A 25451-nucleotide genomic window follows, 5' to 3' on the forward strand; every position below is an offset into this window, starting at 1 on the left:
TAGGTTTTGCCCTTCCATTACTTCACTGCTGATGGAGAGTAGATTGATGGGGGCAGTAATTGGCTGGGTTGGATTTGTCCTGCTTTTTGTGTACTGGACACACCTGGGCAATTTTCCACATAGCTGGGTAGATGCCAGTGTTGTAGCTGTACTGGAACAGCTTGGCTAGAGGCATGGCAAGCCCTGGAGTACAAGTCATAAGTACTATTGTTGGAATATTGTCAGGGACCATAGCCTTTGCAGTATCCAGTGCCTTCAGCCATTTCTTGATACCACATGGAGTGAATCATATTGGCTGAAGAATGGCATCTATGATGCTGGAGTCCTCTGGAGGAGGCAGGATTTTTTTGGGCTTAAGCTCCCTTGTTTCTCCAAAACACTCCCAATCTCTTTATTTGACTTGTGTCTTGAGCCATCCCAAGTTAGACGATAGGTGACCTGCTCTGAATTCGATGGTTCCTTCAGGAAATGCTGAGACCCACAGTTGGCTTTTCCACAAATCAAAGCAACAACAACAAAAACAACTTGCATTTATATAGCACCTTTAAGATAGTCAAAACCTTCCAAGGCACTTCACAGATGCATTACAAATCAAAATATGACATCGAGCCACATAAGGAGATATTAGGTTGGATGATCAAAAGCTTGGTCAATGAGGTAGATTTTAAGGATTGTCTTAAAGAACGAAAGCAAGATAGTGGGGTAGAGAGTTGTACAGAGCTTAGGATTGAAGGTACAGCCACCAGCAGTGGAGTGATTATAATCCAGAGTGCTCAAGAGACTGGATTTAGATGAATGCAGAGATCTCAAAGAGTTGTGGGACTGGAGAAGTTTACAGGGGTAGGAAGAGGTGACACCATGGAGTGACTTGAACACAAAGATAAGAACTTTAAAAGTGAGGCATTTCCTATAACCAGGAGCCAGCGTAGACCATCGAGCGCAGACCTGTTAGGTGAAATGGGATTTTGTGCAAGTAGGGACATGGCTGCAGAGTTTTGGATGACCTCAAGGTTATGGAGAGTAGAGCATGGGAGGCCAGCTACCTAGAGGTAACAAAGGAATGGATGAAGGTTTCGGCAGCAGATGTGCTGAAGCAGGACCAGAGTCTGGCGATGTTGTGGGGCTAGAAATAGACAGTCTCAGTGACGGGGCGGATATATGGTTGGAATTTCTTCTTAGTGTCAAATATTGCACCAAGGTTGCAAACAGTCTGGTTTAGTCTCAGACTGTTGCCAGGGAGATGGATGGAGTCAGAGACTAGGGAATGGAGTTTATGGCAGGGACCAAAAAGAATGGCTTCATACTACCCAATATTTAAATTGAAGACATTTCTACTCATCCAGCACTGGACTTTGGACATGCAGATTGAGGGTTGGTTATATGTGTGGCATTGTGAGCAAACCTGTGGCTTGCCACCATGGCAGATTGTCCTCTATCTTTAAATTTGATGAGTAGGTTTTTCACGAGTAATATAGAGAATGATTTGAGTAATGAGCTACCAGCCAAAGACTCGATGGCCACTTTGAGTTCCCAGCCAGTGCGAACAGCATTCCCATCCAGGCTAATGAATCAGAGACCTGGCATATTTGAACTACTGGACCTAATTTGAAGGCCTCTGTTCAGCCACACGCCCTTTTGGGCAGAAAGCAGCAGCTGACAGGCAAAACATGTAGACCAAAGTTCCCTTCTCAGTGCTAAGAGAGAGCTATTAGTAGTAAAATAATTTATAGGGGTATGGTTTTATTCCAAAGGCCTTGTGATTGGACATGGTGCAGTGGAGACGACTTTTCGCATGGTGTCATAAGGCACTTGTGCTCTTCCTGGCCCCACTTGCACTAAAGAAAGTTTGTTTAAGTTACCTCAGTACTTCACAACCCCACAGCTTTGCCTGGTGGGGCTATTGCTGTGGGTATGAAAGGAATGGGCTGTAATGCCATCAGGGTCATATGCATGCCATCCAGCGCTAACATTGGAAATTGGCAAGAACAGAGCAGGAAATGGAGTTGCCCCATTTTAACTGCTGCCCTGCGATGTACCCACCAACCTGCAGAGTTAAAATTTCCTGCTACATTTCCTGAACTGAAGCAGGTTCTTAAAATTGACTATCAAGTTGTTGAGTTGGCGATGGGTTTCCTCTCTAGTTGTGATCATTACGTAACAAGAACATACAGACACCAAGACGTTAGGTAACGTTGGGCTTTTGATTCACTTGGAAAGTGAATATATTCCAAACGCTGTTGGTTTCAGAACTACTGGCATTTATTTTAAAGAACACTACTGCGATCCATAGGATGTGGAGCAAAAACAGTCTTGTCCTAATTTACAAAGGTGAGTTACTCTACGAAGAATAATCCCAGTTTCTGTAATCCACATAACTGAACTCCCTCATCACTGATATCATCCTGGTTAATCTCCCCTGGACCCCCCTCCAAGGACTTGAAATCCTTCTCAAAATGTACTGCCCAGAATCACACATTGTGGGCTGGATTTTCATCCTGGAGGCGGGTAGTGGGAGTCGGGAAATTTCCCGGCTGAGCCTGCCCCTCTTTGGAGGAAGTGCCAGCAAAGATGGGATTTTCATTCCGGGGTTGGGGGGGGTGGGGGGCACGTGGCAGGTGCTGGTGGGCATTAATGACAGCAAAACAAAGAACTGCCCTCCAGCCCTCAGTCCTCTTACCTGCCTGCCCCACGCACTCCCCATGCCATCTCATGCCTTCTCATGCTCCCCCACCTAACTCCCATGGTCCCTCATACCTTCCATGTCAAGCTATGGCACTTCCATGCCCATTCGCCCACTGTACAGTCTACAGGACCAATGTACACTATAGTAACAATAAGGTGTGGAAAAGCTTTTTAAAAAAGTCATTCATTCATAACTTTCTACCGCCTTAAAACAAAATTCCTTTCACTACAGCCCTATAAAGGTGTCAGTCATCTAGACCATTCAAAGTATCAATAGCTGAAACTGCAAGCACTTCAAACTTCTTTATCTTGTGTAAATAAACATTGCATAATTGATAGAATAGATCAGAAAGTAAGAGCTGTCAATCAAGCAATGTTTTCCCTGGGGGTGCAGCTGTCTCAACGTCTAATAGATGTCAGGGCTCTCAGCCAAGGATGTACAATACATCACTTCACTTGTCCGCATTATGTTATGAGTCTGCTGATTTCAGCTGTCTATGTCCCTCTGAAGTCTGCAACTATGCTGCTCACCATTTACTACATTGCCGAGTTTTGTGTCAACCACTAATTGTACTCCCTATACCCAAGATGATTTATATTTTACAAGAAAAGCCATGGCCCTAATACCAACCACTGGGGAACCCTCCTGCACCTTCCCTGTAGTCAGATAAACATCAGTACATCATTACTCTCTGCTACCTATTCCCTTGGCAGTTTTGTAGCCCCAAATTAACACTGTCCCTTTAATGCATTTTACTTCTACTTTCCAAAGTAGTCTGGTGTGTGTTACTTTATCAAGTGCTTTTTGGAAGTCCATATTTACACTACCCATCTGCACTATCTTCAACCCTCTCTGCTACTTCATTATTAGACTTCTTGTGGAACTGCTGCTTGAATCTTGGGATTCTCCATGTTTTGACCTCCATAGCCATCTGCCCACATTCTCTTCAGAGGATGGTCCTTGAGGGTCTCCTGTCCCCCACCTTCTCCCCCTCCACCAAACCATGGAAATAGAGCCTCTCCTCTTGTCCACCTCTACAACTAAGGCATCCGGTGTCACATCCATGAAACTAGGGGCTCTCTCTTCCTTGGTGCTCCATTTGTGCAGCTTCTAGTTGTCAGTGCAGGCAGCTAACTCTCCTCCACAAGAAGAAGGCAGAGCGCAGCTCCCCTTTAAGAGGGACAGACTGTCTTTAAGTGGAGCAGGCTGGCTGCAGCACGTGCTGTCAGCGCACGGAGTGTGGCTCCCTGCTGAGTGACCAGGCAGCCAGCAGCACAGACCCTGCTTGGACCAAGGCTACAATCAAGTAAATCAGGAAGCAACACCAAGCTCACATGTTGCCCATCTCCTTGGCACCGGCATGGCACGTTGCAAAGCGCGACCCCCTCCACACCTGAAAATGGACCTTAGCCAATTTTTAGCCTAAAGAAGTAGTTTTGGGCCAAGTAAATATGCTGTGGTTCCAATTTTTATTATTTAACATAAGAAACCAGGAGCAAGGTCACTCTTGCAGCTAATATCTACAACATGTGCACCTTTGAGTGAGGTCCAGCAGACACTCAGTACTGCAAGCCTTAACATAAAAACTAAACAGCTTTATTATACAATCTGTAAACGATTCAGAAATCGACCTCCGCTTGGCATGTTTGCAAACACAACATATTTATCCCACTCACCCAAACCTTTTATTGATACTTGCTGAAGTGAAACAGTGTGCAGTATCATATTTTCCAAGAACTGAAGCATTTGTGGTCCTCGCAGCATGTAAACATAACTAATATTTAGCCGAGAGATTACTGTTAGTGATATTAATAAATGAACCCTGACCAGGCCTGTATGACTTTCCATTGTCTGTTATTTTTAGCACAGGTATTAGCATGTTAATATTTTACATTCCTGTACAGACATAGCGGACAATTTGTTAAAAGGTTGGCTCTTAGCAGTATTAGCAGACATTGTCATGCAAGCGACCGTATTAAGCTAGTGATTCAATTAACGGCGTCCTGTGTGTTACAAAAGATGCCTCTCCTATAAAAGGAGATGTGCACCATCAAGCATAAGAACAAAGCTTCAGTTCTTCACTCTACTGAGCTCCTGATTTCTGCGGTGTTGCCACAGCAAGATGCCAAATAAAGGCCCGGCCTTTATAAAATAGAAAGAAGAGTTAAGTGGAAGTTCTTGTATACCAATGGGAGCCTGTTACGAGTAATACTGAGAGCAAGTAGCCCCCGTAGCTCTCGAGTGACGTATAAACCGGGGAAGATTAAAAAGAGAAGACGATAACAACAACTCCTATTTATATAGCACCTTTAACATAATAAGATATCACAAGGCACTTCACAACACATGATATTACACTGGGCCAGATGAGGAGATAAAAGAGCAGATTTTTTTCCTTTATCTTTCATGGGATAAGAGTGTTGTTGGAAAGGCCATATCTAATTTCCCTTGAACTGAGTGGCTTGCTCAGCCATTTTCAAGGGCAGTTAAGAGTCAACCACATTGCTGTGTGGAGTCACATCAAACCAGACCAGGTAAGGATGGCAGATTTCCTTCCCTAAAGGGCATTAGTGAACCAGATGGGTTTTTTTTACTGCAATCAGTGATGGTTTCATGCTCACTATTACTGAGCCTAGTGTTATATTTTATTAATTGCACACACATTGCACTGGCTGCACTGGTGATTTTGAACCCATGTCCCCATAGCATTATCCTGGGTTGCTGGATTACTAGTCCATGACATCACCACCTCACCACCTTCTATCCAGATTATCAAAAGCTTACTCAAAGGAGTGTCTTAAGGACGATAGCAAAGTAGAGAGCTGGTGACTGGTAGGGAGGGAATTCCAGAGCTTTAAGGCCTTGGCAACTGAAGGCACAGCCACCAATGGTAAAGCCATTAAAATTGAGGGTGCTCAAGAGGCCAGAAATAGACAAGCGCAGATACCTTCGAGAATTGTGGCACTGGGAGAGATGCAGAGGTGGAGAAGGTGAGGCCACGGAGGGATTTAAAAACAAGAATGAGCATCATAAAATCGAGAAGTTGCTTGACTACATGATATTTTGTGGGATAACTTTACCTTCAAGTACTTGTGGGGTAAAATTGTCCTATTCAGTGTGACCATATAAACACATTGATGTATTTGCATGACATTTCCCTGTTCAAAATTTTAATAAAAATATTAATCCATTTAAAATAAATGGGCTCTGTTAAAATAGCGGACAAAGGAATTGCATATAAACATATTAATACAAATATCACACATCATTTAGAGTAAATCTGACGTGATAGTACTGTCCCTATAACATAGCATGCAGCAAGGCTAAATTAAAGGTAACCGTGCATTGAAAATAATCAGTTCTGTTGGTCTTTCTTCCTGGGATAACTGCTAGTGTAGATCATTGATCACCTGTAGCCACTAATACCTAATATAGTTCTCAGTTACGATGCATGACTCTGAAAACTAACACAGTCCAAGTTGCAGGTGATTTTTTTTTCTAACATTCATGAATTTATCCCCTCACATTATTTCCAATTTTCCATAGATAACCACATCAGAAGATTTGTCTGCCTTGGTAAATGGTACTGAAAGTCCAGAAGAAAAGACATTAGAGAGTGAAGATAAATCAGAGTTTGAAGAGAAGCACCATGCGAGAGCTTCCAAACCTCCACCCCTGATACTGCCAGAGCTGGAAATTGAGAAGCGCAGAGTTTCATCCACACTTCCGATTTTGACTTCAAGAGAAGAAGCTCCCCAACTGGAAGGCTACCTTGCACGTAAACATGAACTAGAAGGACCTAACCGGAAAGCATCAAACAGGTGAACCTTTCAAGCTCTTAATTTGTGGGAACTGAGTCCGACTGAAATTCACATCTTCAATTGTGGCTCAGTTGGAGGCAGTCTCATCTCCAAGTCAGTCGGTTGTGGGTTTAAGTCCCACTCCAGAACTTGAGCACAAAAATCAAGGTTGACACACCAGTGCAGTACTGAGGGAGTGCTGCACAGTCAGAGGTGCTTTCCTTCAGATGAAATGTTAACCCACTGCCCTCTCAGGTAGACTTAAAAGGTCCCATACTGCTATTTTGAAGAAGTGCATGTGAGTTATCCACTGTGTTCTGGCCAATATTTATCCCTCAATCAACAGCACAATCACTGATCATCTGGTCATTATCACATTGCTGTTTGTGGGGGTTTGCTGTGCACAAATTGGCTGCTGCATTTCCTACATTACAACGGTGACTACATTTCATAAGTAGCTCATAGGCTGTAAGGACCTTTGAACTGTCTGGTGGTCATGAAAGTCACTATATCAATACAAGTCTTTCTTTCTTTCTGATTGTAAGTCTTTTGTGGTGCAAGTCAATAACACAAAACTGTCCATAATTTGGTACTAGATTGACAATAAGAATAACTCAAAAATACTACAGGCATGGCTGATTCAACACATGCACAGTTCTTAACAAATACATTGGGGATATCCAACAAAGATTTAGTTTAAACCCATTAGGGGAAGATTTCATCTCTGTTAGATGTCAATTAAATCATAAATCAAATTTTTCTAAACTGCCTATTTCATCACATGGTGCATTGAAGAAATCTTCACCTCCTGTGCAGACAGTGCAGAAAGAGCTTTGCGTTGCATCTGATCTGGGAGACCAGAGGCTCAAGAATGGAATCTCAAAAGTAGAAAAAGATGCTACATTCTGCAGCACAGGTCCCCTTGATCACAAAAATACCCCCCTGTTTTCTATAAATTACATAAATGTTTCTCTGCTGACTCGGTGAATGAATTCACTGCTGATGGTACCAACTCTACCTTTCCGCCGTTACTCTTAATCTCCATGCTGCCTGATTACTTTTGGATGTCAGATCGTAGGTGAGTCACAACTTCCTCTAGTTTAACATTGGAAAGATAAAAGCCTTTCCTCTCAGCCCACCTACAAACTTTATTCCCTGACTCCACCCCAATCCCAGCACTTTCCTGCGGCTGAACCATACAATCCATAATCTTGGAGCTTCTTTTTGATCCTGATTTGAGCTGTAACCTCAACATTCTATCGTAAAAACTGCTTACTTCCACCTCCACAACATTACCTGTGTCAGTTATTCTGACATTGAAACCTTCCTGTCACCTGCACATTAAACTAGTTAAGGGTTTTGCTGGCCCCTCTTTCTCCACTCTCCACAAATCACAATAGGTCCAAAGCCTGCCAGCCCTTTCAGCAAAGCAAGCCTTATTCACCCATTATCGCAATCCTCCAACGCATTAAATTCAAGATTCTTCTCCTGTCCAATCAGTAACCCCACGACCTTTCCACACTCTCTTCAAAACCTATCTTTTCCTTCAAACTTTCACTCACCACTCACAATTCTATCCCTTCCTGAATTAGTGTCCATTTTCGTGATGCATATTTGTAAGCAGCTTAAGATGGTCTTTACATTAAAGGTGCAATCTTAACACAAGTTGTTGTCATACAATGCTGAATGATACAGGTTAGGAAGACCATTTTATTGATTTTGAAATTATACATTTGTGTGCTGCATCCAAACCTAGGTCTTGGACTACCTTATACTGTGCCCTGAAGAGCGGCGAACTTTACTTCTATAAGGATACGAAGAATTATAGTGCAGGTGTAACATACCATGGAGAAGAGCCTCTGAACCTGAAAGGTGCTTCCTGTGAAGTGGCTGCTGATTACAAGAAGAAAAAACACGTTTTTAAACTGCGGTGAGTAGGTTTGATGCTGGGTAGAAGATTTAATGTTGCAAACATGGTGTAGAGTGATAGCTAAGATTCCCCTGTTGTTTGGGATAAAATTGCAATGTCAAAACAAGAACAGAAATGGGAGATACATCAACAAAATTTCCCAAGTGGAGACTGAAACTGCGATTGCAATACCAATTTGAAATATGATTAAGAAATAGAACTATTCTGATATGAGTAGATTCATAGTTCCCTCTGCATGGGTGCATTGAAAGGTCAACAGAGATCCACCAAGATATGCTGCATCTGGATGTATCTGGACCAGCTCGTGTGATTTAACAATCAGCTTGCATATCTTGTTCCAAACACCAGATTCATTACCGCTTCTTTTAGCTACCAGTTTACTGGTACGATCTGAAGATTGAAGTAAACTTGCTGCAACATTTATAAAATCCCCAGTTTGTGCTTTCTGCCATTCCTTTTTACAAATCATCGCAATGTTGGGCATCAAGCAAACCCTATTACGGAATAAATCATGAAATGGGTTTTACTTTTGAAGATTGAAGATCTGAGTTTTTAATCAAGGTGCAATTTTCTCTCAATACATGTATTTGTTATTAACTGTCTACATTAACTGTCCATAGATGGATAACGGAGGTTCACCAGTCTAACCATTGGGATGGCGGGATTGTCTTATGAGGAGAGATTGAGGAAACTGGGTCTGTGTTCTCTAGAGTTCAGAAGAATGAGGGGTGATCTCATTGAAACCTACAAAATCCTAACAGGGCATGACAGGGTAGATGTAGATAGGATAGGTGAGTCTAGAATGAGGGGACTCAGTCTCAGAATAAGGGGTAGGCCAATTCAGACTGATATGAGGAGGAATTTCTTCACTCAGAGGGTGGTGAACCTTTGGAATTCTGTACCCCAGAGGGCTGTGAAAGCTCAATCATTGAGTATGTTAAGACAGAAATCGATAGATTCCTTATACTAATGACGTTAAGGGATTTGGGGATAATAGGGGAAAATGGTGTAGTGGTGGATGATCAGCCATGATCTATTTGAATGGCGGGATAAGCTCGATGGGCTGAATGGCCTACTCCTGCTCCTATGTTCCTATTGCAACTGATATATCTGTCCTTGATAAGTGAAAGGGCTGTCTCAGTGATCTATCTCTGGAGTTGAGCAACACTAAGTTTCAGCTGTCTGCTATTAACTAGCTCCAGCCTTGTGTAGTTGTTGTGCTTTTTAAGTGTTATTTTTTTCAATTTTCATTCCAGCAAACATTTGGAATTTTTTTGCAGTGTCTGTTTTTGTTAATCCAGGATTACTACTGTAGGAGGCCATGAAACGCAAGTGATGCATGAGAGGATAGTGTGGCAGGTTTGATCATTGACTATATTGGAGCTGGACCTTTCTCTGGGATAATTGGAATCTTCATGGTTAGGACTGGAGCTTGTTCACAGATAGATAATTCTATTAAATGCTGATTCTGTCAAGGGAAGAAAATAATGAGCAGGCAGACATGAATAGGATTATAGAAACTCGCAAACAGCACTCAATAAGGAGAAGGGTAAACAATTCTATCAAGAGGAAATGGGCGCGTACAGTTCCAACGGCCGAAAATAATAATCAGAACAAGCTCTATATACGAATTGAGAGCAACGTCTTTGTGTATCAGTAGATCAAGCTGAAGTAGAAAAGTTGAAAGGGAAGCAGTCTCAAACTTGACCAAGTAGAACTTGCTCATTATAAGCCTGAGGTAGAATGTGTGGATAAACAGTCCCAGCCAGTCCCAGATAAACTGTCCCAACAAGCAGCAATTTTTAAATGAACAATTGTCAGGCCTAGCTACAGGATAGTGGGGCAGTATCTCTGATAAATCACCCAATTACACTTGACAGCAAAGTCTTTTCTGTCTAAGTATTATCTTTCTTGAAACTTCCACAAACCATATTTTCTAAACCATTTGCTCCTGATTGGCTTGGAGCCTGCATTTCTGGCCAAAGAAGATATGGTCAGTGAACAGAGGGGTGTCTGGAACCAGGCACAGTGCTTTCCTTTGGGCCTTGTTTACTCCTGGTGCTGAACAATGGCTGCAGTGCCACAGAGTGGGACAATGCTGGGTGGATTTCTCACTTAGCTCAGTTTCCATTTTGAGCGGCATTGGGCTGAGATGACAGCAGCCCATGTCAGATTTTGTTTTATTCAATTAAATTTAATAACTCTCAAGGTCTTATTGATTTCCATATTTTTGGGGAGATGGATCAATGTACTTTTGGCCCATTCTGAAACATTATTGTGGAAGACTAACATGCAGTTGCTGGCTCCTAATGATCCATGGTTCTATATACCAATTATCTTTTTATTATTTGGAACTCCTGAAGACACCTTGCAAATAGTGTCACCTTGAGCTCCCAAGACTCTAGCCCTTTTGTACTAAGCTACCTTTAAATTATTGCGGGAAGAAGTATTTTGGTTTACCTGTGGTGAGTTTGTTTAAATGTCACATCCTTTCCTGCTGGGATAACAAACTTTAGCAAATTTTTTTCCCAATGGAAAAATACTGGTGCTAGCAATCCAGAACCCTTTTATATATAGAATGGTACCTTTGTAAGATGGACTTGCAAAGCTTGAAAGCAGTTGAGGAATTCAGATGACAGGATAAACTGTGACTGCAAAGCTTGAGTTATTAATGAACATCATGTGACTCCAGACTGTATTACTATCATTATCTGTTGCAGCTACCAGCCTAAATATAGAATGACTAAAGATGTTGTTCAACTATGACTGATTCTTTTACATGTGGAAGCATTCAATTTAAATGTGTTGTATTTGGGCTTCCATTTCAGGTTGAACAATGGTTGTGAATACCTCTTACATGGCAAGGATGAGGTAAGTCATTGTGACACTCATGTATTCTGTTCAAAGCTAACATTCCTTTGGCAACACAATGACATCAAAATAAATCAACACTGATTTTCATTAACGTCTAAGTTAAGCTTACATAGTCGGAGTGATTTTTGGATCTCCTTTATTAACCATTTTCCACAATTCCAGTGCAAAGCATATCTAAGTTAGTTCAAATATGGACCCCGCCCCTGAGAAAATTGTGCAATAAAGACAGGTTGAGTCAGTCTATACTCCATAGAATTTAGTAGAATGAGAGTTGATCTCATTGAAATAGATATATTTGGGAAGGGCTTCATTGGTAGATACTGGATGTTTTGCCTGGCTGTGGAGTTTAGAAGTTAGAACAAGAGATCAGCCATGCAGGATGAAGATGAGAAATTTCTTCACTCAGAGGGTTGTGGATCTTTAGAATTCTGTCCCCGGGGAGCCGTGGTTGCTCAGTCATTGATTAGTATTTAAAACCGAGACTATTTTTGGATACTGAGGGAATTAAGGAGCATGGTGATAGTCCAGGAAGATGGAGTTGAGGTACAAGATCAGCCATGATTGTATCAAATGGCACAGCAGGCTCAAAGGATTGAAAGGCCTACTCCTCCCTCCTACTACTTATATTCTCATTCAATAAAAAGACTTTATAAAAATAGCAAAAATAACAACAAGCATTGGAAAAGAGGCAGTGGATGAACGGGAAATGGATTAGGGAGGGGTTGAGGCCAAGAGGGATGGAGAGTGCGAAAGAGAGAGAAGAGATGTAAAAAGCAGGAAGCAAGAGTTGGTGGGTGTGGAACAAGGGTCCGCACTGGCATATTGACACCAACTATGCCATTAATCTGATGAAGTAAGTTTAAACTAGCAGGAACTAAGCTGTTCTAGTATTACACCAAAGAGAATTGTAGTGAGCTGCACTGAGACAATAACGAAATGTTAAAAGATTTTTGGGTGCAGATGTAGTTTGCCCACGGCTACACCATCCAATGGAAGAAAATATTTTATATATTTATGCTAAACAATGTGCAATGAAGCAGCCACAGGAGAAGATTTGGGAAAGGGAAGATAGAGTTCTCCAATGTCAAGCAAAGCAGGGAATGGACCAGAGGCTGTCCAATTCAGGGTAGGCAATGACAAGAGCAAAAGGAATATTTTTTTCTGGGGACAGCAAAGCTTTACTTGTGGGGATGCTATTAAGATTCCTCACCACCCCAGATTCCCCCAGCCCTCCCCCGCAGTGGGTTACACGTATTCAGGGGGAGTGTTAGAGGCAGTTTTGGAGTGAGCTGGGGCAGAATTTTATGGTCCCATCGTGGTGGGGGGTGGGGCTGCAAAATGCAATGAGCCATCCAAAAGTCCATGGACTTCGGCGGGACCGTAAAATCCCACCGCCTTAAAATTCCGCCCCATGAGTGGGAGACCCCAGCCAGGAACGAGGTAGGATGGGAGAGGAAAGGAGAGAGACATAGACCTAAAAAGTGGCTGGTTGGGCCAGGTAAATATCAGTGATGCGGTGGGGCAATGATGACCTAATCAGTTGGCGTAGTTAAGCTGAGGACGGTCTCCAGACAGAAAATATGGAGAGACAGTGCTCCCAGTGGATCCCAGCCGTTCAAAGTCACTGTTTAAAATTCCTGAGTCAATAGAAAAATATGTCGATTTGGGAATTAGACCAAAGTCCTTATCCTGGGATTATAAAGGAGCTCATATGGAGGTTGGAAAAGCAGACTGGGACTGGAAGTAATTTAGACTAAGGGGGAAAAGATAAAAATCGAAAATGGTGATAATTTGGATGAAGACCTGAAACGACTTTGGTGCGCCAGAGAATCACCCACTGGCCAGAGCCAGAATTACAGGCAAATTGAAAACACAGCTTGAAGTATTCTTGCATCACAGCCTCTCACATGAACAGGAAAACCTTATTAGAAGTGTGCCAAGCCAGGTTTCCCTAGTGTGGTATAATTAACATGGAAAAAAAATCTGTGAATGTTGTTAACGTAGAACTTTTGAATGGAAAGCAGGCACAGTTTTAATCATATGTTTATATATGCAGCAGAATAAATTTGCGTTACGCTGTGCATTCGGAATTTTCTGAGTCTCACTTTGTATCTGATGCGCAACAATTAATCATTAACAGTTGATAATTGGTGTAGTCTTTTTCAGATTTTGTTTCCCTTCATTATCATTGCCTACAATTGCTTTGTTTTGTCATTTAATTTCTCTAAGTTAGTCATTAGAAAATCATTGCCTGCAAAGTGTTAACCAGTAATGTGCTTGTATGGCCAACCAGCCACTTCTTAAGCCCATGTCCCCCTCCCTCCCATCTTCAGATTATACTCCCAATATGAACCAGTGCCAATAACTAGATATTTGTACTCTAGTAGTTTGATAGCTCAGTGTTGTCTGTGAAGCTCACTAAAAAGCTGCATACTTAAGGGAATTTTCTTTTGGATTAACATCCTTTTGTGCTTTTTATTTATTCATGGGATGTGGGCATTGTTGGCAAGACCAGCATTTTGTGCCTATCTATGATAGCTCTTGAGAAGGTAGTAGGTGAGCCACCTCCTTGAACCACTGCAGTCAGTAGGTACTTCCACAGTGCTACTAAGTAAGGAGCACCAGGATATTGACCCAGCAAAGATGAGGGAGTGGCAAAATATGTCCAAATCAGGATAGCGTGTGACTTGGAAGGGAACTTGCAGGTGGTTGTGTTCCTTAGCACCTGCTGTCCTTGTGCTTCTGGACCATAGGGATGGTGGGTTTGGAAGGCATTGTAGAATGAATGTCATTTTGTTGAATTAAATTCTGAATGGAATGGATGCTCCATTGCCTGTAATTTTTATTTGCCAGTTGGAAGTTTTGAATTAATGGTCAGAAGTTTGGATCAGGATTTCTCTTAAAGTGACAACAGCAGGCTTCTCCCATGAACTGGGTCTCCATGGCCGTGTGTGATAACTAGACCTTACTGTAGTGTTTGACCCACCGTCATTGCAGGCCTAAAGGACTTTGAAATATTTTGCTGGTTCCTATTTTCAGAGAGTGAGGTGGGCTAACCTTTGTATTTACAGGTCATTTTTTTCCTCATCGATTAAAAAAGATAAGAATTTAGAAAAGTCAGATCTCAGACTGCCATGGTGCGTTGGACATTGGTTTGGCTCATAGTATTAGGAGGTGCAGTTAACTGCCCAACAATCTACGTGAAGTAAGGACTGGATAAAAATCTGGTTAATAAAGGGATTGCGAATTATAAGGAGAAGTAAAGATTTGTCCTTGTATTGTTTTTCTCATGTAAATAAATATATTGGCTTTACATGTAGAGAACTAGAATACAAGGTGGTAGAAGTCGTGCCTTAGCTTTACAATTTAGACCATACCTGGAATATTGTGAGCATTTCTAGTGCAAAGAATACATTGGCCTTGGAGCAAATGCAGCATAGATTTACCAGAATGATAGCCGGACTTCAAGGTTTAAATTACAAGAAGAGATTATACAAACTAGCCTTGTATTCCCTGGAATTTTGGTGTTTTCAAGATATTAAGGGGAACTAATAGTGCCGATAGAGAGAAACTCTTTCCGCTGGTTGGGGAGTCTGGGACTGCGGGTTATAGCCGAAAAATTTGAGCCAGACCTTTCAGGAACTAAATTAGGAAATACTTCTACTCGCAAAGGGGTGGTAGGAGTTTGGAATTCTCTTCCACAAACAGCACTTGATGCTAGGTTAATTTTTAGTTTTAAAACTGAGATTGATAGATTTTTGTTAGCAAAAGGGATCAAGGGATATGGTACAAGTGAGTATGTGGAAATTAGGTCTTGTGGCACAGTGGGTAGCGTCCCTACCTCTGAGTCAGATGCTCTGAGTTCAAGCCCCATTCCAGGACTTGATGGCCACAGAGAGATGTGTTCATAATGCGGCCAAACACATTGTTTATTAGCCTGTATAATCCTTCCAATACACCTGATGGCAGGTGGTAAGAGGAGTGGGAGAGTTTTCTGCTCAGCTATATTGTGGATGACAACAGCAAACCACTGCAGTACTTTGCCACGTTTCACCATGGACCAATCCAATAAAAGTCCATGGTGCCAGTGCCCTCTTAGGAGATGTATATGGAGTTAGGGTGAAATCAACCATGATCTCATTGAATGGCAGAACAGGCTTGAGGGACTAAATGATCTATCCTGTTACTGAGTTCCCATGCTAAGGTAAACAACTGATGTAAAGTGTTGCATATGATTTTATTATATGTTGTGGATATTTGTTTGGTACACTTTAGGGAAGGAGACATGGGACATGATTTTTCCAACAAGGTGGAGGTGGGTTCCAGTGCATGCCAGTTGGGAAAGACCCAAAAAATAATGTCTGGTCAGGATCCGATGTTATCCCTGCCTCTTATGGCTTCCCCGAGATGGTTTCAGAGTCCTGTGGGGAACCCTGGTGGCTCTGATGGGAAAGCATTTGAAATGATTAGAAAGGCAATTAAGAATCTTTATATCCAAGAATTCCTTCTTTCACAACAGCACACTGTGTCTGGACCTCTCCAGGGTCACTGAGGTGAATGCATAATGGGAAGAACTTTCTCAGTGGAATTGACAGGCTGGGAAGGCTTTGATCAGTGACGCTGAAGAGCTCCAGCCATGGTCATTGAGACACTATGGTTCAAAGCACTTCTTCTGAGAGAGTGCTTTCATTGCTTGACAGGTGACTGCCAACTTGTTGGAAAGGCATTTCACCTCTCCTGTACTTCACTCACCTTCAGCTACATTTCCCTGCTGCCAGTCTTCAGTGTGGCAGGACAGCACCCTATGTTTCTATACCTTGCACCTCTGCTGTGGGGCAAGAGAAGACACACTGCCAACAGCCTCCTCCTCAATGGCATGCCCATGCACAGGGCAGAGGAAATGGGCACCAAGATCCAACTGGAAGGAGGTGAGATCCTCAGTACAGGGTCTACAGGCAGACTGTCAGCTCTCCCAACATGCCTGAACAGCAGCGCCCAGGAGTGTCAGGTTCTCACGGCAAATCGCTGCTGAAATCTGCTGCCTCCTGGAATCACATCTCTTTCCCAGTGAAACAGACAGCCACGCATTGCCAGCGGCCAACAATGTCACTGGAGGGCCACCCCTGCCCATCCAAGTCTCTGCCCTGCAACAAGTCATGTACTCTCCTCTGCAAGGAGAGAGAGCGGAGAGCTGTGAGTGTTCATAATACCTTGTGCAGAGAGGAGAGAAGGACACCATTTGTGGAGGGTAGCTCTGAGGCACTGGTGTGAGAAGGCAATACGCTGAGGGCGAGAGTGGGTGCTGGCTGCTCAAATGGGGATGTGAAATGCCTGAAGAGAGAGCATTGAGTGGAGCTGCAAGGCGTGTTGTCCTGAGGGATGCTGTGCGAGAGAATGCTGGGCAAGTCAGAGTGCGGAGCTTGGTAATTGAAAGTGTTATCCCAATTACATGTCACTTCCTCTTGAGGTCCTGGGTCCTATTGGTGAACTGTCTCTTGGTTGGTCGGACCACACTTCTGCTACTGACTTCCTCGGCTACTTTTATTCACACCTGCTTCATTGGAGAGATTGTTCTCTTCCTCCAGTCCTTGGAAGAGCACAGCTCACCGCAGCCCGTCAGATCCTGCAACAGGATCTCGGGGTGAGAGTGAAAGACCCAACGAATCATCCTTCTCAAGGCATCCCCTCTATTCCTGTGGTAGCTGCAGCCTCAAAGTTCCATGTGCTGGTGAGCCCATTGTCACCATGAGTCCCTTTCATTCACTCACCCACCTCCCTAATTGTTCAGGGAGCACAGAGGTGGAATGCCGATGCTCTTGCTCTGAGAACGAGCCTCAGCAAAGCCTGAGCATTAGGAAATTGGGCTCCCCAACCCGAAAATGGTCCTGCCGTTCTGACAGGAGCTAAGTGGACATGATTCCACCCCATGGCCTGCAAGAGCAGTGGGCACGATTCACAAACTGGCATCTTCCTGTTTTCTCACATTCTCGCCATGAAGAATCAAAGCCTCCAATCTGGGACCTGTTCCTGCTAATGCCTTGTGTCGCCAGGCTGCCTCTGGCTTTTGACATATTTGACACAGCTCTGAGGCAAACAGCTGGCCCAAACATTATCACTTAATTGAGAATGATGGCGTATAGGTGTGGAGAATTCAAATATCCAATTAGTGTCCATTACTTGGGGCTGTAAGAAGGACAAAGGGCAATTTGTTCGAGAAGGGTTGAGCATGTAATTGACTCTTATTATGCCTACTTGGGATTGCTTAATCCTGTCGTTACACCTGAACTCCACTGTTAGCCATGAAATGGACCACCATATAAAAAAAATAAACCTCAGAACTTGGCAATAGGTGTCAGTTGGTTAAAAAAAAATACGCAGTATGAATAAACAGACACCTAACCTAATTTTCATCATGTGACGAATTATGTACTGTGCCCAGCACGCCTACACAGTGTGCTGAACAATTCGGGGGAGAGATGGCTCGCCAAACGAGGGTGAAGTGTAACCTTCGCCCCTCACTGGGGAGGAAGCCCCGCCCTCTGGAACTGCCGGCCAAATCTGATTGGTCGGCAGCCCCAGCAGCGCCAAGAGCGCGTCGGTGGCAGCTGGCAGAACTGCAGGAGAAGAGGGAAGAAGGCCCACGGGCAGGAATTGACGCTCGGCGGGCAGACGCGTGCCCGACCCGCTCCAGCATGAAATGACGAGCGTTGATGTCGGCCAAGAGTGCTGATGTCAATGCGCAGTTACGCAATAGTTCGGCCGCCGACAATCAAAAGGCCTGTTAAGGCCATTAAATAAATAATCAACTAAATTAATTTCTTAGCTGCCCATCCAACCTAATAGTTGGCGGGCAGGCGAAAAGGCCAACGGCCATTGCATTTTTTTTCGAAAACCTCATCCACGAGCTGGTGGGAGAAGCTGTTCCCACTCGTAAAAGGATCAAGAATGAGAGGACACAGATGTAAAGTGATTTGCAAAAGAAGCAAATGTGACGTGAGGGACAAACATTTTCACACGAGCCGTTCGGGTCTGGAATGCACGGCCTGGAAGTGTGGTGGAGGCAGAATCAAGGCATTCAAGAGGGCATGAGATGATTATTTGAATAGTAGCAATGTGCAGGGGTACGGGATAAAGGCAGGAGAAGGGCACTGAGTCATAATGCTCATTTGGAGAGCCAGTGCAGACACGATGGGCTGAATGGCCTCCTTCTGCATTGTAACAATTTTGTGTTTCTGTGACTCAGCTGTGTAATTTGAATTGAAATGTTATGTGCCCAGTGTTCTACAAATGACCACTGATCAAACCGATGCTTTTGTTGCGAGATGCACAGTCAGCACTCGTATGTTTTTTGGTCACAACACTAGTAGAAAGGAAGGGTTTGTAGGTGTATTTGTTGCTAGTTATTGTAAGTGAAGAAATAATGGTGCAGATGAAGTGAAAAACTTTGTCAACCTCCTCGGTGCAGACAGTTGGGTTGCTTTGTATTGATGGATGTCTCTTTTACTCTTGTAGGATGAGATGCATAACTGGATCCACAACCTCAACGCTGCAATAGCAGAGCATAACAAGCCACAGAGTGCAAGACATGGTGAAGTCAGGGCACATACCCTCCCTTTCCCATCTGTGATGGCTCCAGAAGCAAGCCCTGGCAAAAAGGACAAGGAGAAAAGATTTAGCCTTTTTGCGAAAAAGAAATGATGACCGTCGAAACAAGAAGAAAAAAAAAATGTTTAGTGCCTAACTTACAAAATGGTGGCAGTGCTCAAACTGCACCAGTGGGGTGGGGAGGTGTGGGCAGGGGGTGGAGAACCAGTTTCTGCAAGTGTAAATATACATTTCACCTTTGTAGAGAGTGACGAGGAAGCATTTTTTTCTAAATTTACTGAGATGGCGCACGTCATCCCGAACAGAAGAAAAGTATTTTTTTGAATGATTTACAGTTTTACGTGTAATTTTTTTTTGTGAAACTGCAATGCTTTTTTTTCTTCCCCAAAGTAGATTCTTACAGTCCTTGCTAATGGCCGAAATATGCAAACTAAAATTAAATAGAGCTTTAAGATTCACAGCGAGTTACCCGGACACATTCTCGGTTATTCAGCCATCACATTAGTGACCGTTCTTGTATTAGGCCAGTCATTTAAACATTCTGTGAAACAATTCTGGAACAGTGGGACTTCAGTAGCGTTGTGTTTAAATTAAAGTTGCCACTACCAAAGAATATTTTTGAAAAAGAGTATTTAACAATTCTAAGCTGAGGCCAATTTTTTTCCAAAACACGAATAAATTATGGTATTATTGGGCAAGAAACCATGTGTGATTGATAAATGTAAGTGGTTCATCTTGGAAATGGTTAAAAATGCCAAGTTTGTACTGTAAACGTATATTCTGTACATTTTGGCACATGTTTTTGTGGTATTGCCATAGATTACTTTTTTTTAGCAAATTATGAGTTTTATCAAATTTGTAGAAGCTTTTTTCTGGCCAAACTGCCTTCATGGTACAAGAGTTCATTTGGTCACTGTATTGTGACATGGTAAATGTGTTTAGGAAGATACTATCTGTCCATTATTTCTAGCAAGATCAAATACGTTTGTTTAGAAAATCTTCACCAACATGTACAATGTCAACACACACAGCGATCAGAAAAGTCACCGCACTTATAAATATATATTTTAAAAAAATATTTGTTGCTCGCAAACAAAGGGCTTTCTATTCAAACTATGTTCATATTTCTTTTGACTGCAGTAAAATACACACTTACCTATTTGTTTTCAAGATGTTAAACACTTCCAACTTGACAGTCTTGATTAATCACTGTAGGAGCCCTTTCAGTATTTAAATTGAGTTATAAATACCATATGAAAGGAAGTTGGAAAAAAATCAATGTACACACACAAAAGGTGCTTGCTTTTTTTACTTTTGTTTGAATCATGCTCTACTTTCTATTCTATCTTGTTTGAAATTTTTCATTTGACAGTTTTGTTCTAAAACGAGAAAATGTGACAAGCTATTTAGGTTTACTGTTATAATTTGTCTTTTTGTCGATATAGCATTGAATTCTCAAAATTCTATCAGATCAAGCACGGTCTGTAGGCTACCCCTGTAAAGTTGCAAATCTCAATGGGGATTTGTTTAGGTAATTTTTTGTAACATAAAAAATATAGGTTGAACACTTCCTTTGAGATCTTTTCTCATATCTCATTGTTAGAGGCTTGCAGTAACTAGTTTTGCCTTGAAATAAGACCTCTACTGACTTCAGGCATTCTATACAACAGCTGGTCCCTCAAAGTAGGGTCAAATATGAATCATTATTATATTACCGAGACTGTCATCAAGTGGTCGCTAAGGTAAGGTGATCATTAAGACACAACTTCAGTCACGATGAAAGAATAAGTGTATTATGGCAGAGAGAATTATAAAGTGCCAGTTTGATATAATGAGGTATGATTGGATCTATGGTAGACCACTTTGACCTTCAGGGATGCAACAATTGTAAATTGTTTGCTGCAGTCTGTTTTATCCGTGTAGCATGTGTACAGACATGTTAACAGCAGTTGGCTTGAGTTACTGACCAAACTAAATTGATTTAACATTTAACCAGCGAATATACTTTCAGCCTTTCTCAACTGCCTGACAGTATCTCACCGGCAGCTCTTTGGGCTTCTATTTGATACTATCTATTGCCATGGTAGGGTAACCATTACCACTGATGTCCAGGCTCCATAAAGAGCTAACCTCATCTCACACTTCCTCACATAGCTCACGAGTGCTAAATGGGTGTGCATATTGTTAGCAGGCTCTATGTTCATCCTATTTCCATCAGAAGTATTTGATAGGCAGATGGTGTAATAGGGAATTACGATTAGTGAATTACAAAGGTGCATGTGGGGTGCAGAGTTGCTTTTGGGCTGGTTTGTATTTGAGTGATGCAACCATCTAGCAAGGGCTGCAGATAACTCTAATTCCCTGATTAACCTATATTAATATACAGCGCTCTGTATAAAGTAAAACTGAAAAAAAAAGAGAAAAACACGAGTTTTCTCATGTTAAAAAGTGACACAATGATGAATGAAAGCCAAAATGAAGGATATCAGCATTGGGGAATAGAACACTTTTCCATTTTCTAGCGCATAATGTCAATATCAAACACTTTTAGGTCAGCTTTATCACTGTCAAGAAACTAAATTTTGCTCCACACTGCCCAAAGAATGTGCCTTAAGCCAACCTCAGAAGAGGATCTTATGATATGCCAGAGTGATTTTCTTTTCACTTTGCACACCAATGCGTTCATGGCAGCTTTTCAGTGAGAGTGCCAGTTTTGTGCCAAATTGTAAAGAGTTTTGTATTCGGTGTTCCAGGCGAGGCTACCTAATGTTATAGTGTTATAGGCAATGTTATAAGTGTTATAATGTTATAAGATGCTACCTAATGTTTCACTGGACTAGTATTCCAGAGACCTCTGGGGACTCATGTTCGAATCCCGCCAACGGCAGATTGTGAAATTTGAATTCAATAAAAAAAATCTGGAATTAAAAGTCTGATGACCATGAATCCATTGCCGATTGTCGTAAAAACCCATCTGGTTCACTAATGTCCTTTAGGGAAGGAAACCTGCCATCCTTACCTGGTCTGGCCTACATGTGACTCCAGAACCACAGCAATGTGGTTGGCTCTTAAAATGCCACCTGAGCAAGGGCAATTAGGGATGGGCAATAAATGCTGGTCTAGCCAGAGATGCCCACATCCCATGAACGAATTAAAAAAAAAAGATGCTCATGAACAGAGACTTCCATTCACTGACAATGGTTAGATTTGAACAAATGTGCCAGAGCTGAAAGAGGGAAATGGCACACTATTACATGAACTGTTCTCCTTCATTTTTCCCCAGTCCCCATTCCAGATGTTTATGTAGTCTCTGACTGATTCAGCCAAATTGTGCATGGCTTTGCGCTGCAGAGCTGCTCCAACTCAGAAGTAGGTTGCAAGTGCCTAACAATTACAAGCAGAAGTGAGGTGATTTATTCCACTAATCTGTGCTAGATTGAACCCAATTAGTAGAGGAGAAAGGGCGCTCTGCTACCAGTCTTTATAGCAGGAACCTTTGAATGAAGCCAAGATATTCAGCAGTACGGGTCGAAGATGGGTCAATTTTGGTTGTCATTCTGGTGTTCTGAGGCTGAAATCGGATCTGAACTCTGGATTTGCTGAATTAGGTTGCATCTTTGAAGCCAAAGTTTTGGTCAATGACAATCTATAGGATTTAATCACAAATAACAGAGCCGCCAAAAATTTTAAGTCTTCAAGACTGTCCATGTTGCCAAATGTGAAAGAATGTAAGAAAATTCTAGAGGCTTAAGCACCAGTCTTTCTCCTTTAATCTTTTTGCCAGTGAATTCAGAAGAACTTTACGGCTATATGTAATGTGTAATTGCTCCATCAACATTCTGAGACCTCTTCAGTGTTGTCGTAAACTCTCAATCTATTATCGTCCTACCTTTGAATCAAATAGAGAAGTTGTTTAGTTGACTAGTCCATTAAGCAAAATATATTTATGAAACACTTTTACAAAAATAGCCACTGTAAGCTGAATACTTCAATAAAATGAAATGTTTCTCACTTAAAAATGTGGACTAGGTTCAGTTTATACTAAGATGCACTCTTACTAACCCAGCAAGGAGTCATTCCCAGAATACTGTATCAGAAATAGCACCATGCAAATTCATTTCAGAACATAATTGCAATTTCAGCAAAATTAAAAGTCTATAATTAAGTGGGAAAATGTGTCAAATGCTGAAATAGGTCTTCAGTTAATTAATATCTTTAGTTAAACCTATGCATTAATCAGCTCTCAGTCCCCCATTCGAGCACAAGGCATTTGGACACATTCATTCTAACTCCAGTGATTTCGCACTGTACATTTGTACTTGTTGCACCCCTTAATAAAAAAAAGTCTCACATCATTTATTTCTCTAAAATGCCATTGTGAAATGATCTTCAATATTGCACAGCTTTATTAAAAAATGTCAGTAGACCTTGGAAGCATTTTTTTTATTGTTTTGGACAGAGGCTGTAAATTGATTCTGTTTTTCTTGAATGTGGTGTAGATTTGGTGCAGCAGTCCTTATTTGGAATAAAAAAAACATCTTATATATTTTAATACTGCATCCTCAGTTCATCTCTCAATTTGTTTGTGTTTTTAAGTTTTTTTTGCTTTTTGTGTGAAGGTAAACATGCTTGAATGTTTTCTTTTTGGTGTACTTCTGGCCACTGAGCATTTCCAGGTGCAAATCAGTAATTGGCACCTCATTGTAAATGTTACCTTCTGAAAAGCAGCTACTCCTTATGCAGCTGTTTTGGCAATGCATTCCCTTTATGCAAAATGGAGAATAATTTAAAGCTAAATGTGTCTGCCCTCAGTTTAATTGAAAGCAGATGTTTTCAAACCTCACATTGACAGTGTAATGAACTGGTTAATGAATAACCTGGGCAGCAAGTGCATTGTGAGTTAATTACAGCAGTTAACCTTACATTTAAATTCCTGAAGTGTGCAGACTCCTGCTGTAATCCTCATATTGCAGTCAAGGCCTTGCTTAAGGCAGAAACTTCATCAGGTAGCATTTCTGTTCTCAATGTGGTTTCTTAAGATTGGGATTCCTGAGTGAAGATTGCTTTCATCAAAATCACCTAGTCTATAGATTGATAATGTGAAGTTTCTTTTAGAATGCTGTCGGTATGGCTCTGAAGTTACTGAAATTTTATTACATGACTCAACTTTTGTAGCCATACATTCTACATATATCACACATTAATGATAATTTCAGATATCACACATTTTTTAAGCTCATGTTAAAAATATCCAGAATTCAAATCCCCACTGCCACTTAACCACTGTAAGATTTTTAAAAAAATTTCAGTTATTGACAAATTCATTGACTGTGAAACCTAAATGAAAATTATGGTTAGTAGTGTAACACAAAACTCATTTATTCAGAAGTGTTACTTTTGCAGACAAGACAGAAGTCTACAAGTTCTGGGCTGTGGTACTTCGTAATCTGAAATAGTACCTTTTACTAACGTTTATTTTGTTGTCATTAAAGAAGATTACTTTTTTAAAAAATGAATTATTCAACAAGAATGTAAAATGCATGAAAGTACTGAGGGTTAACAATTGAAAATTGAATGAGGGAAGCACAGCTGTGACATGACCTTGTGTCACCAATTGGGACAATTTACCAATAATAAACTCAAAAGTGCTCAAATTTCATGACCTAAGTTCTACCCAAAGCTTGGATTTCAAAAGTGCACCTCTAAACAATTACGCTTGCTCACTTTATAAAAATTATATGTACCAAAGTTTACAAGCAGTTTGTTTTTTATTGTATGCCATATTTCAATTCCGTTTTCAGTTCTGCACAATTTAATGTTGAAAATAGAAGCTGGACTGAGAATGAAATTAGTTCAGCTCTATTGCTTTGTGTAGCTGTGTTGATTTTCAACTTGTGAAAGGTTACACAAATTTCCCTGCACAAATAATCATGGGCAGGATTCAAAATGACTAATATCGCTTGATCAGTTGTTTGTCTATGTTCCTTATAAAGGTGGTTTAATTATGGTAGACAGCTGACAACTTGCAACATTGAGTATTAAAAATACACTTTTATTTGTTAATCACTTTAAAGAATGCGGTGTCTAAAGAAACAGGTCTTTTGTGTAAAAAGGAATATTTCTATATTCATTTTACTAGGCAGTGACTATGAAGCTGTATTTGATTTTTTTGTAATGATTATCAGTAAAACTGTAAATTGTGTTTGGAATCAAATGCTCATTGGCCACGTTTGCAGGAAGTTAATAGAACATTTATTCCTCTCATGAACATTTCAATGTCTACTCTTCCTAAGTTACAGTAACACTGATCTGATTACAAGGTAGATTGCACATGGCTAGGTATACCAAAAGCTTAGCTTACCCCAGTCAATGACTCATTTAAAGCTAGATCATGAGGGTTACTTAATCAACGATGCAACTCCCTGAGTCACCCAATGTTATAAATGTGTGGTGTTACTTGTAGTGATGTATTTTAAGATTATTACACTAATTCTATTCATGCTAGCAAAGTTTATCTCTCTGATTAGCCAAGTGTGGCATTTAACTGCATTTTGATGTC

The 25451-nt window shown here is 41.4% G+C and overlaps 1 protein-coding gene across 2 annotated transcripts in view; it reads left to right on the forward strand.

Moving 5' to 3' along the window:
- Positions 1-21822, forward strand: part of LOC121292247 (spectrin beta chain, non-erythrocytic 1-like) — a 265589-nt gene extending 243767 nt beyond the window's left edge. For both annotated transcript variants that reach the window (XM_041214009.1, XM_041214008.1), the window contains 4 exons: positions 6230-6504; positions 8240-8413; positions 11242-11284; positions 18800-21822. In XM_041214009.1, the coding sequence (XP_041069943.1) occupies positions 6230-6504; positions 8240-8413; positions 11242-11284; positions 18800-18985 (678 nt within the window). In that variant the 3' untranslated portion in view covers positions 18986-21822. The remainder of the gene's footprint in view (positions 1-6229; positions 6505-8239; positions 8414-11241; positions 11285-18799) is intronic.
- The last annotated feature ends 3629 nt before the right edge of the window (positions 21823-25451 follow it).

The sequence above is a fragment of the Carcharodon carcharias genome, chromosome 20, assembly GCF_017639515.1.
Source record: "Carcharodon carcharias isolate sCarCar2 chromosome 20, sCarCar2.pri, whole genome shotgun sequence".
NCBI lineage: Eukaryota > Metazoa > Chordata > Chondrichthyes > Lamniformes > Lamnidae > Carcharodon > Carcharodon carcharias.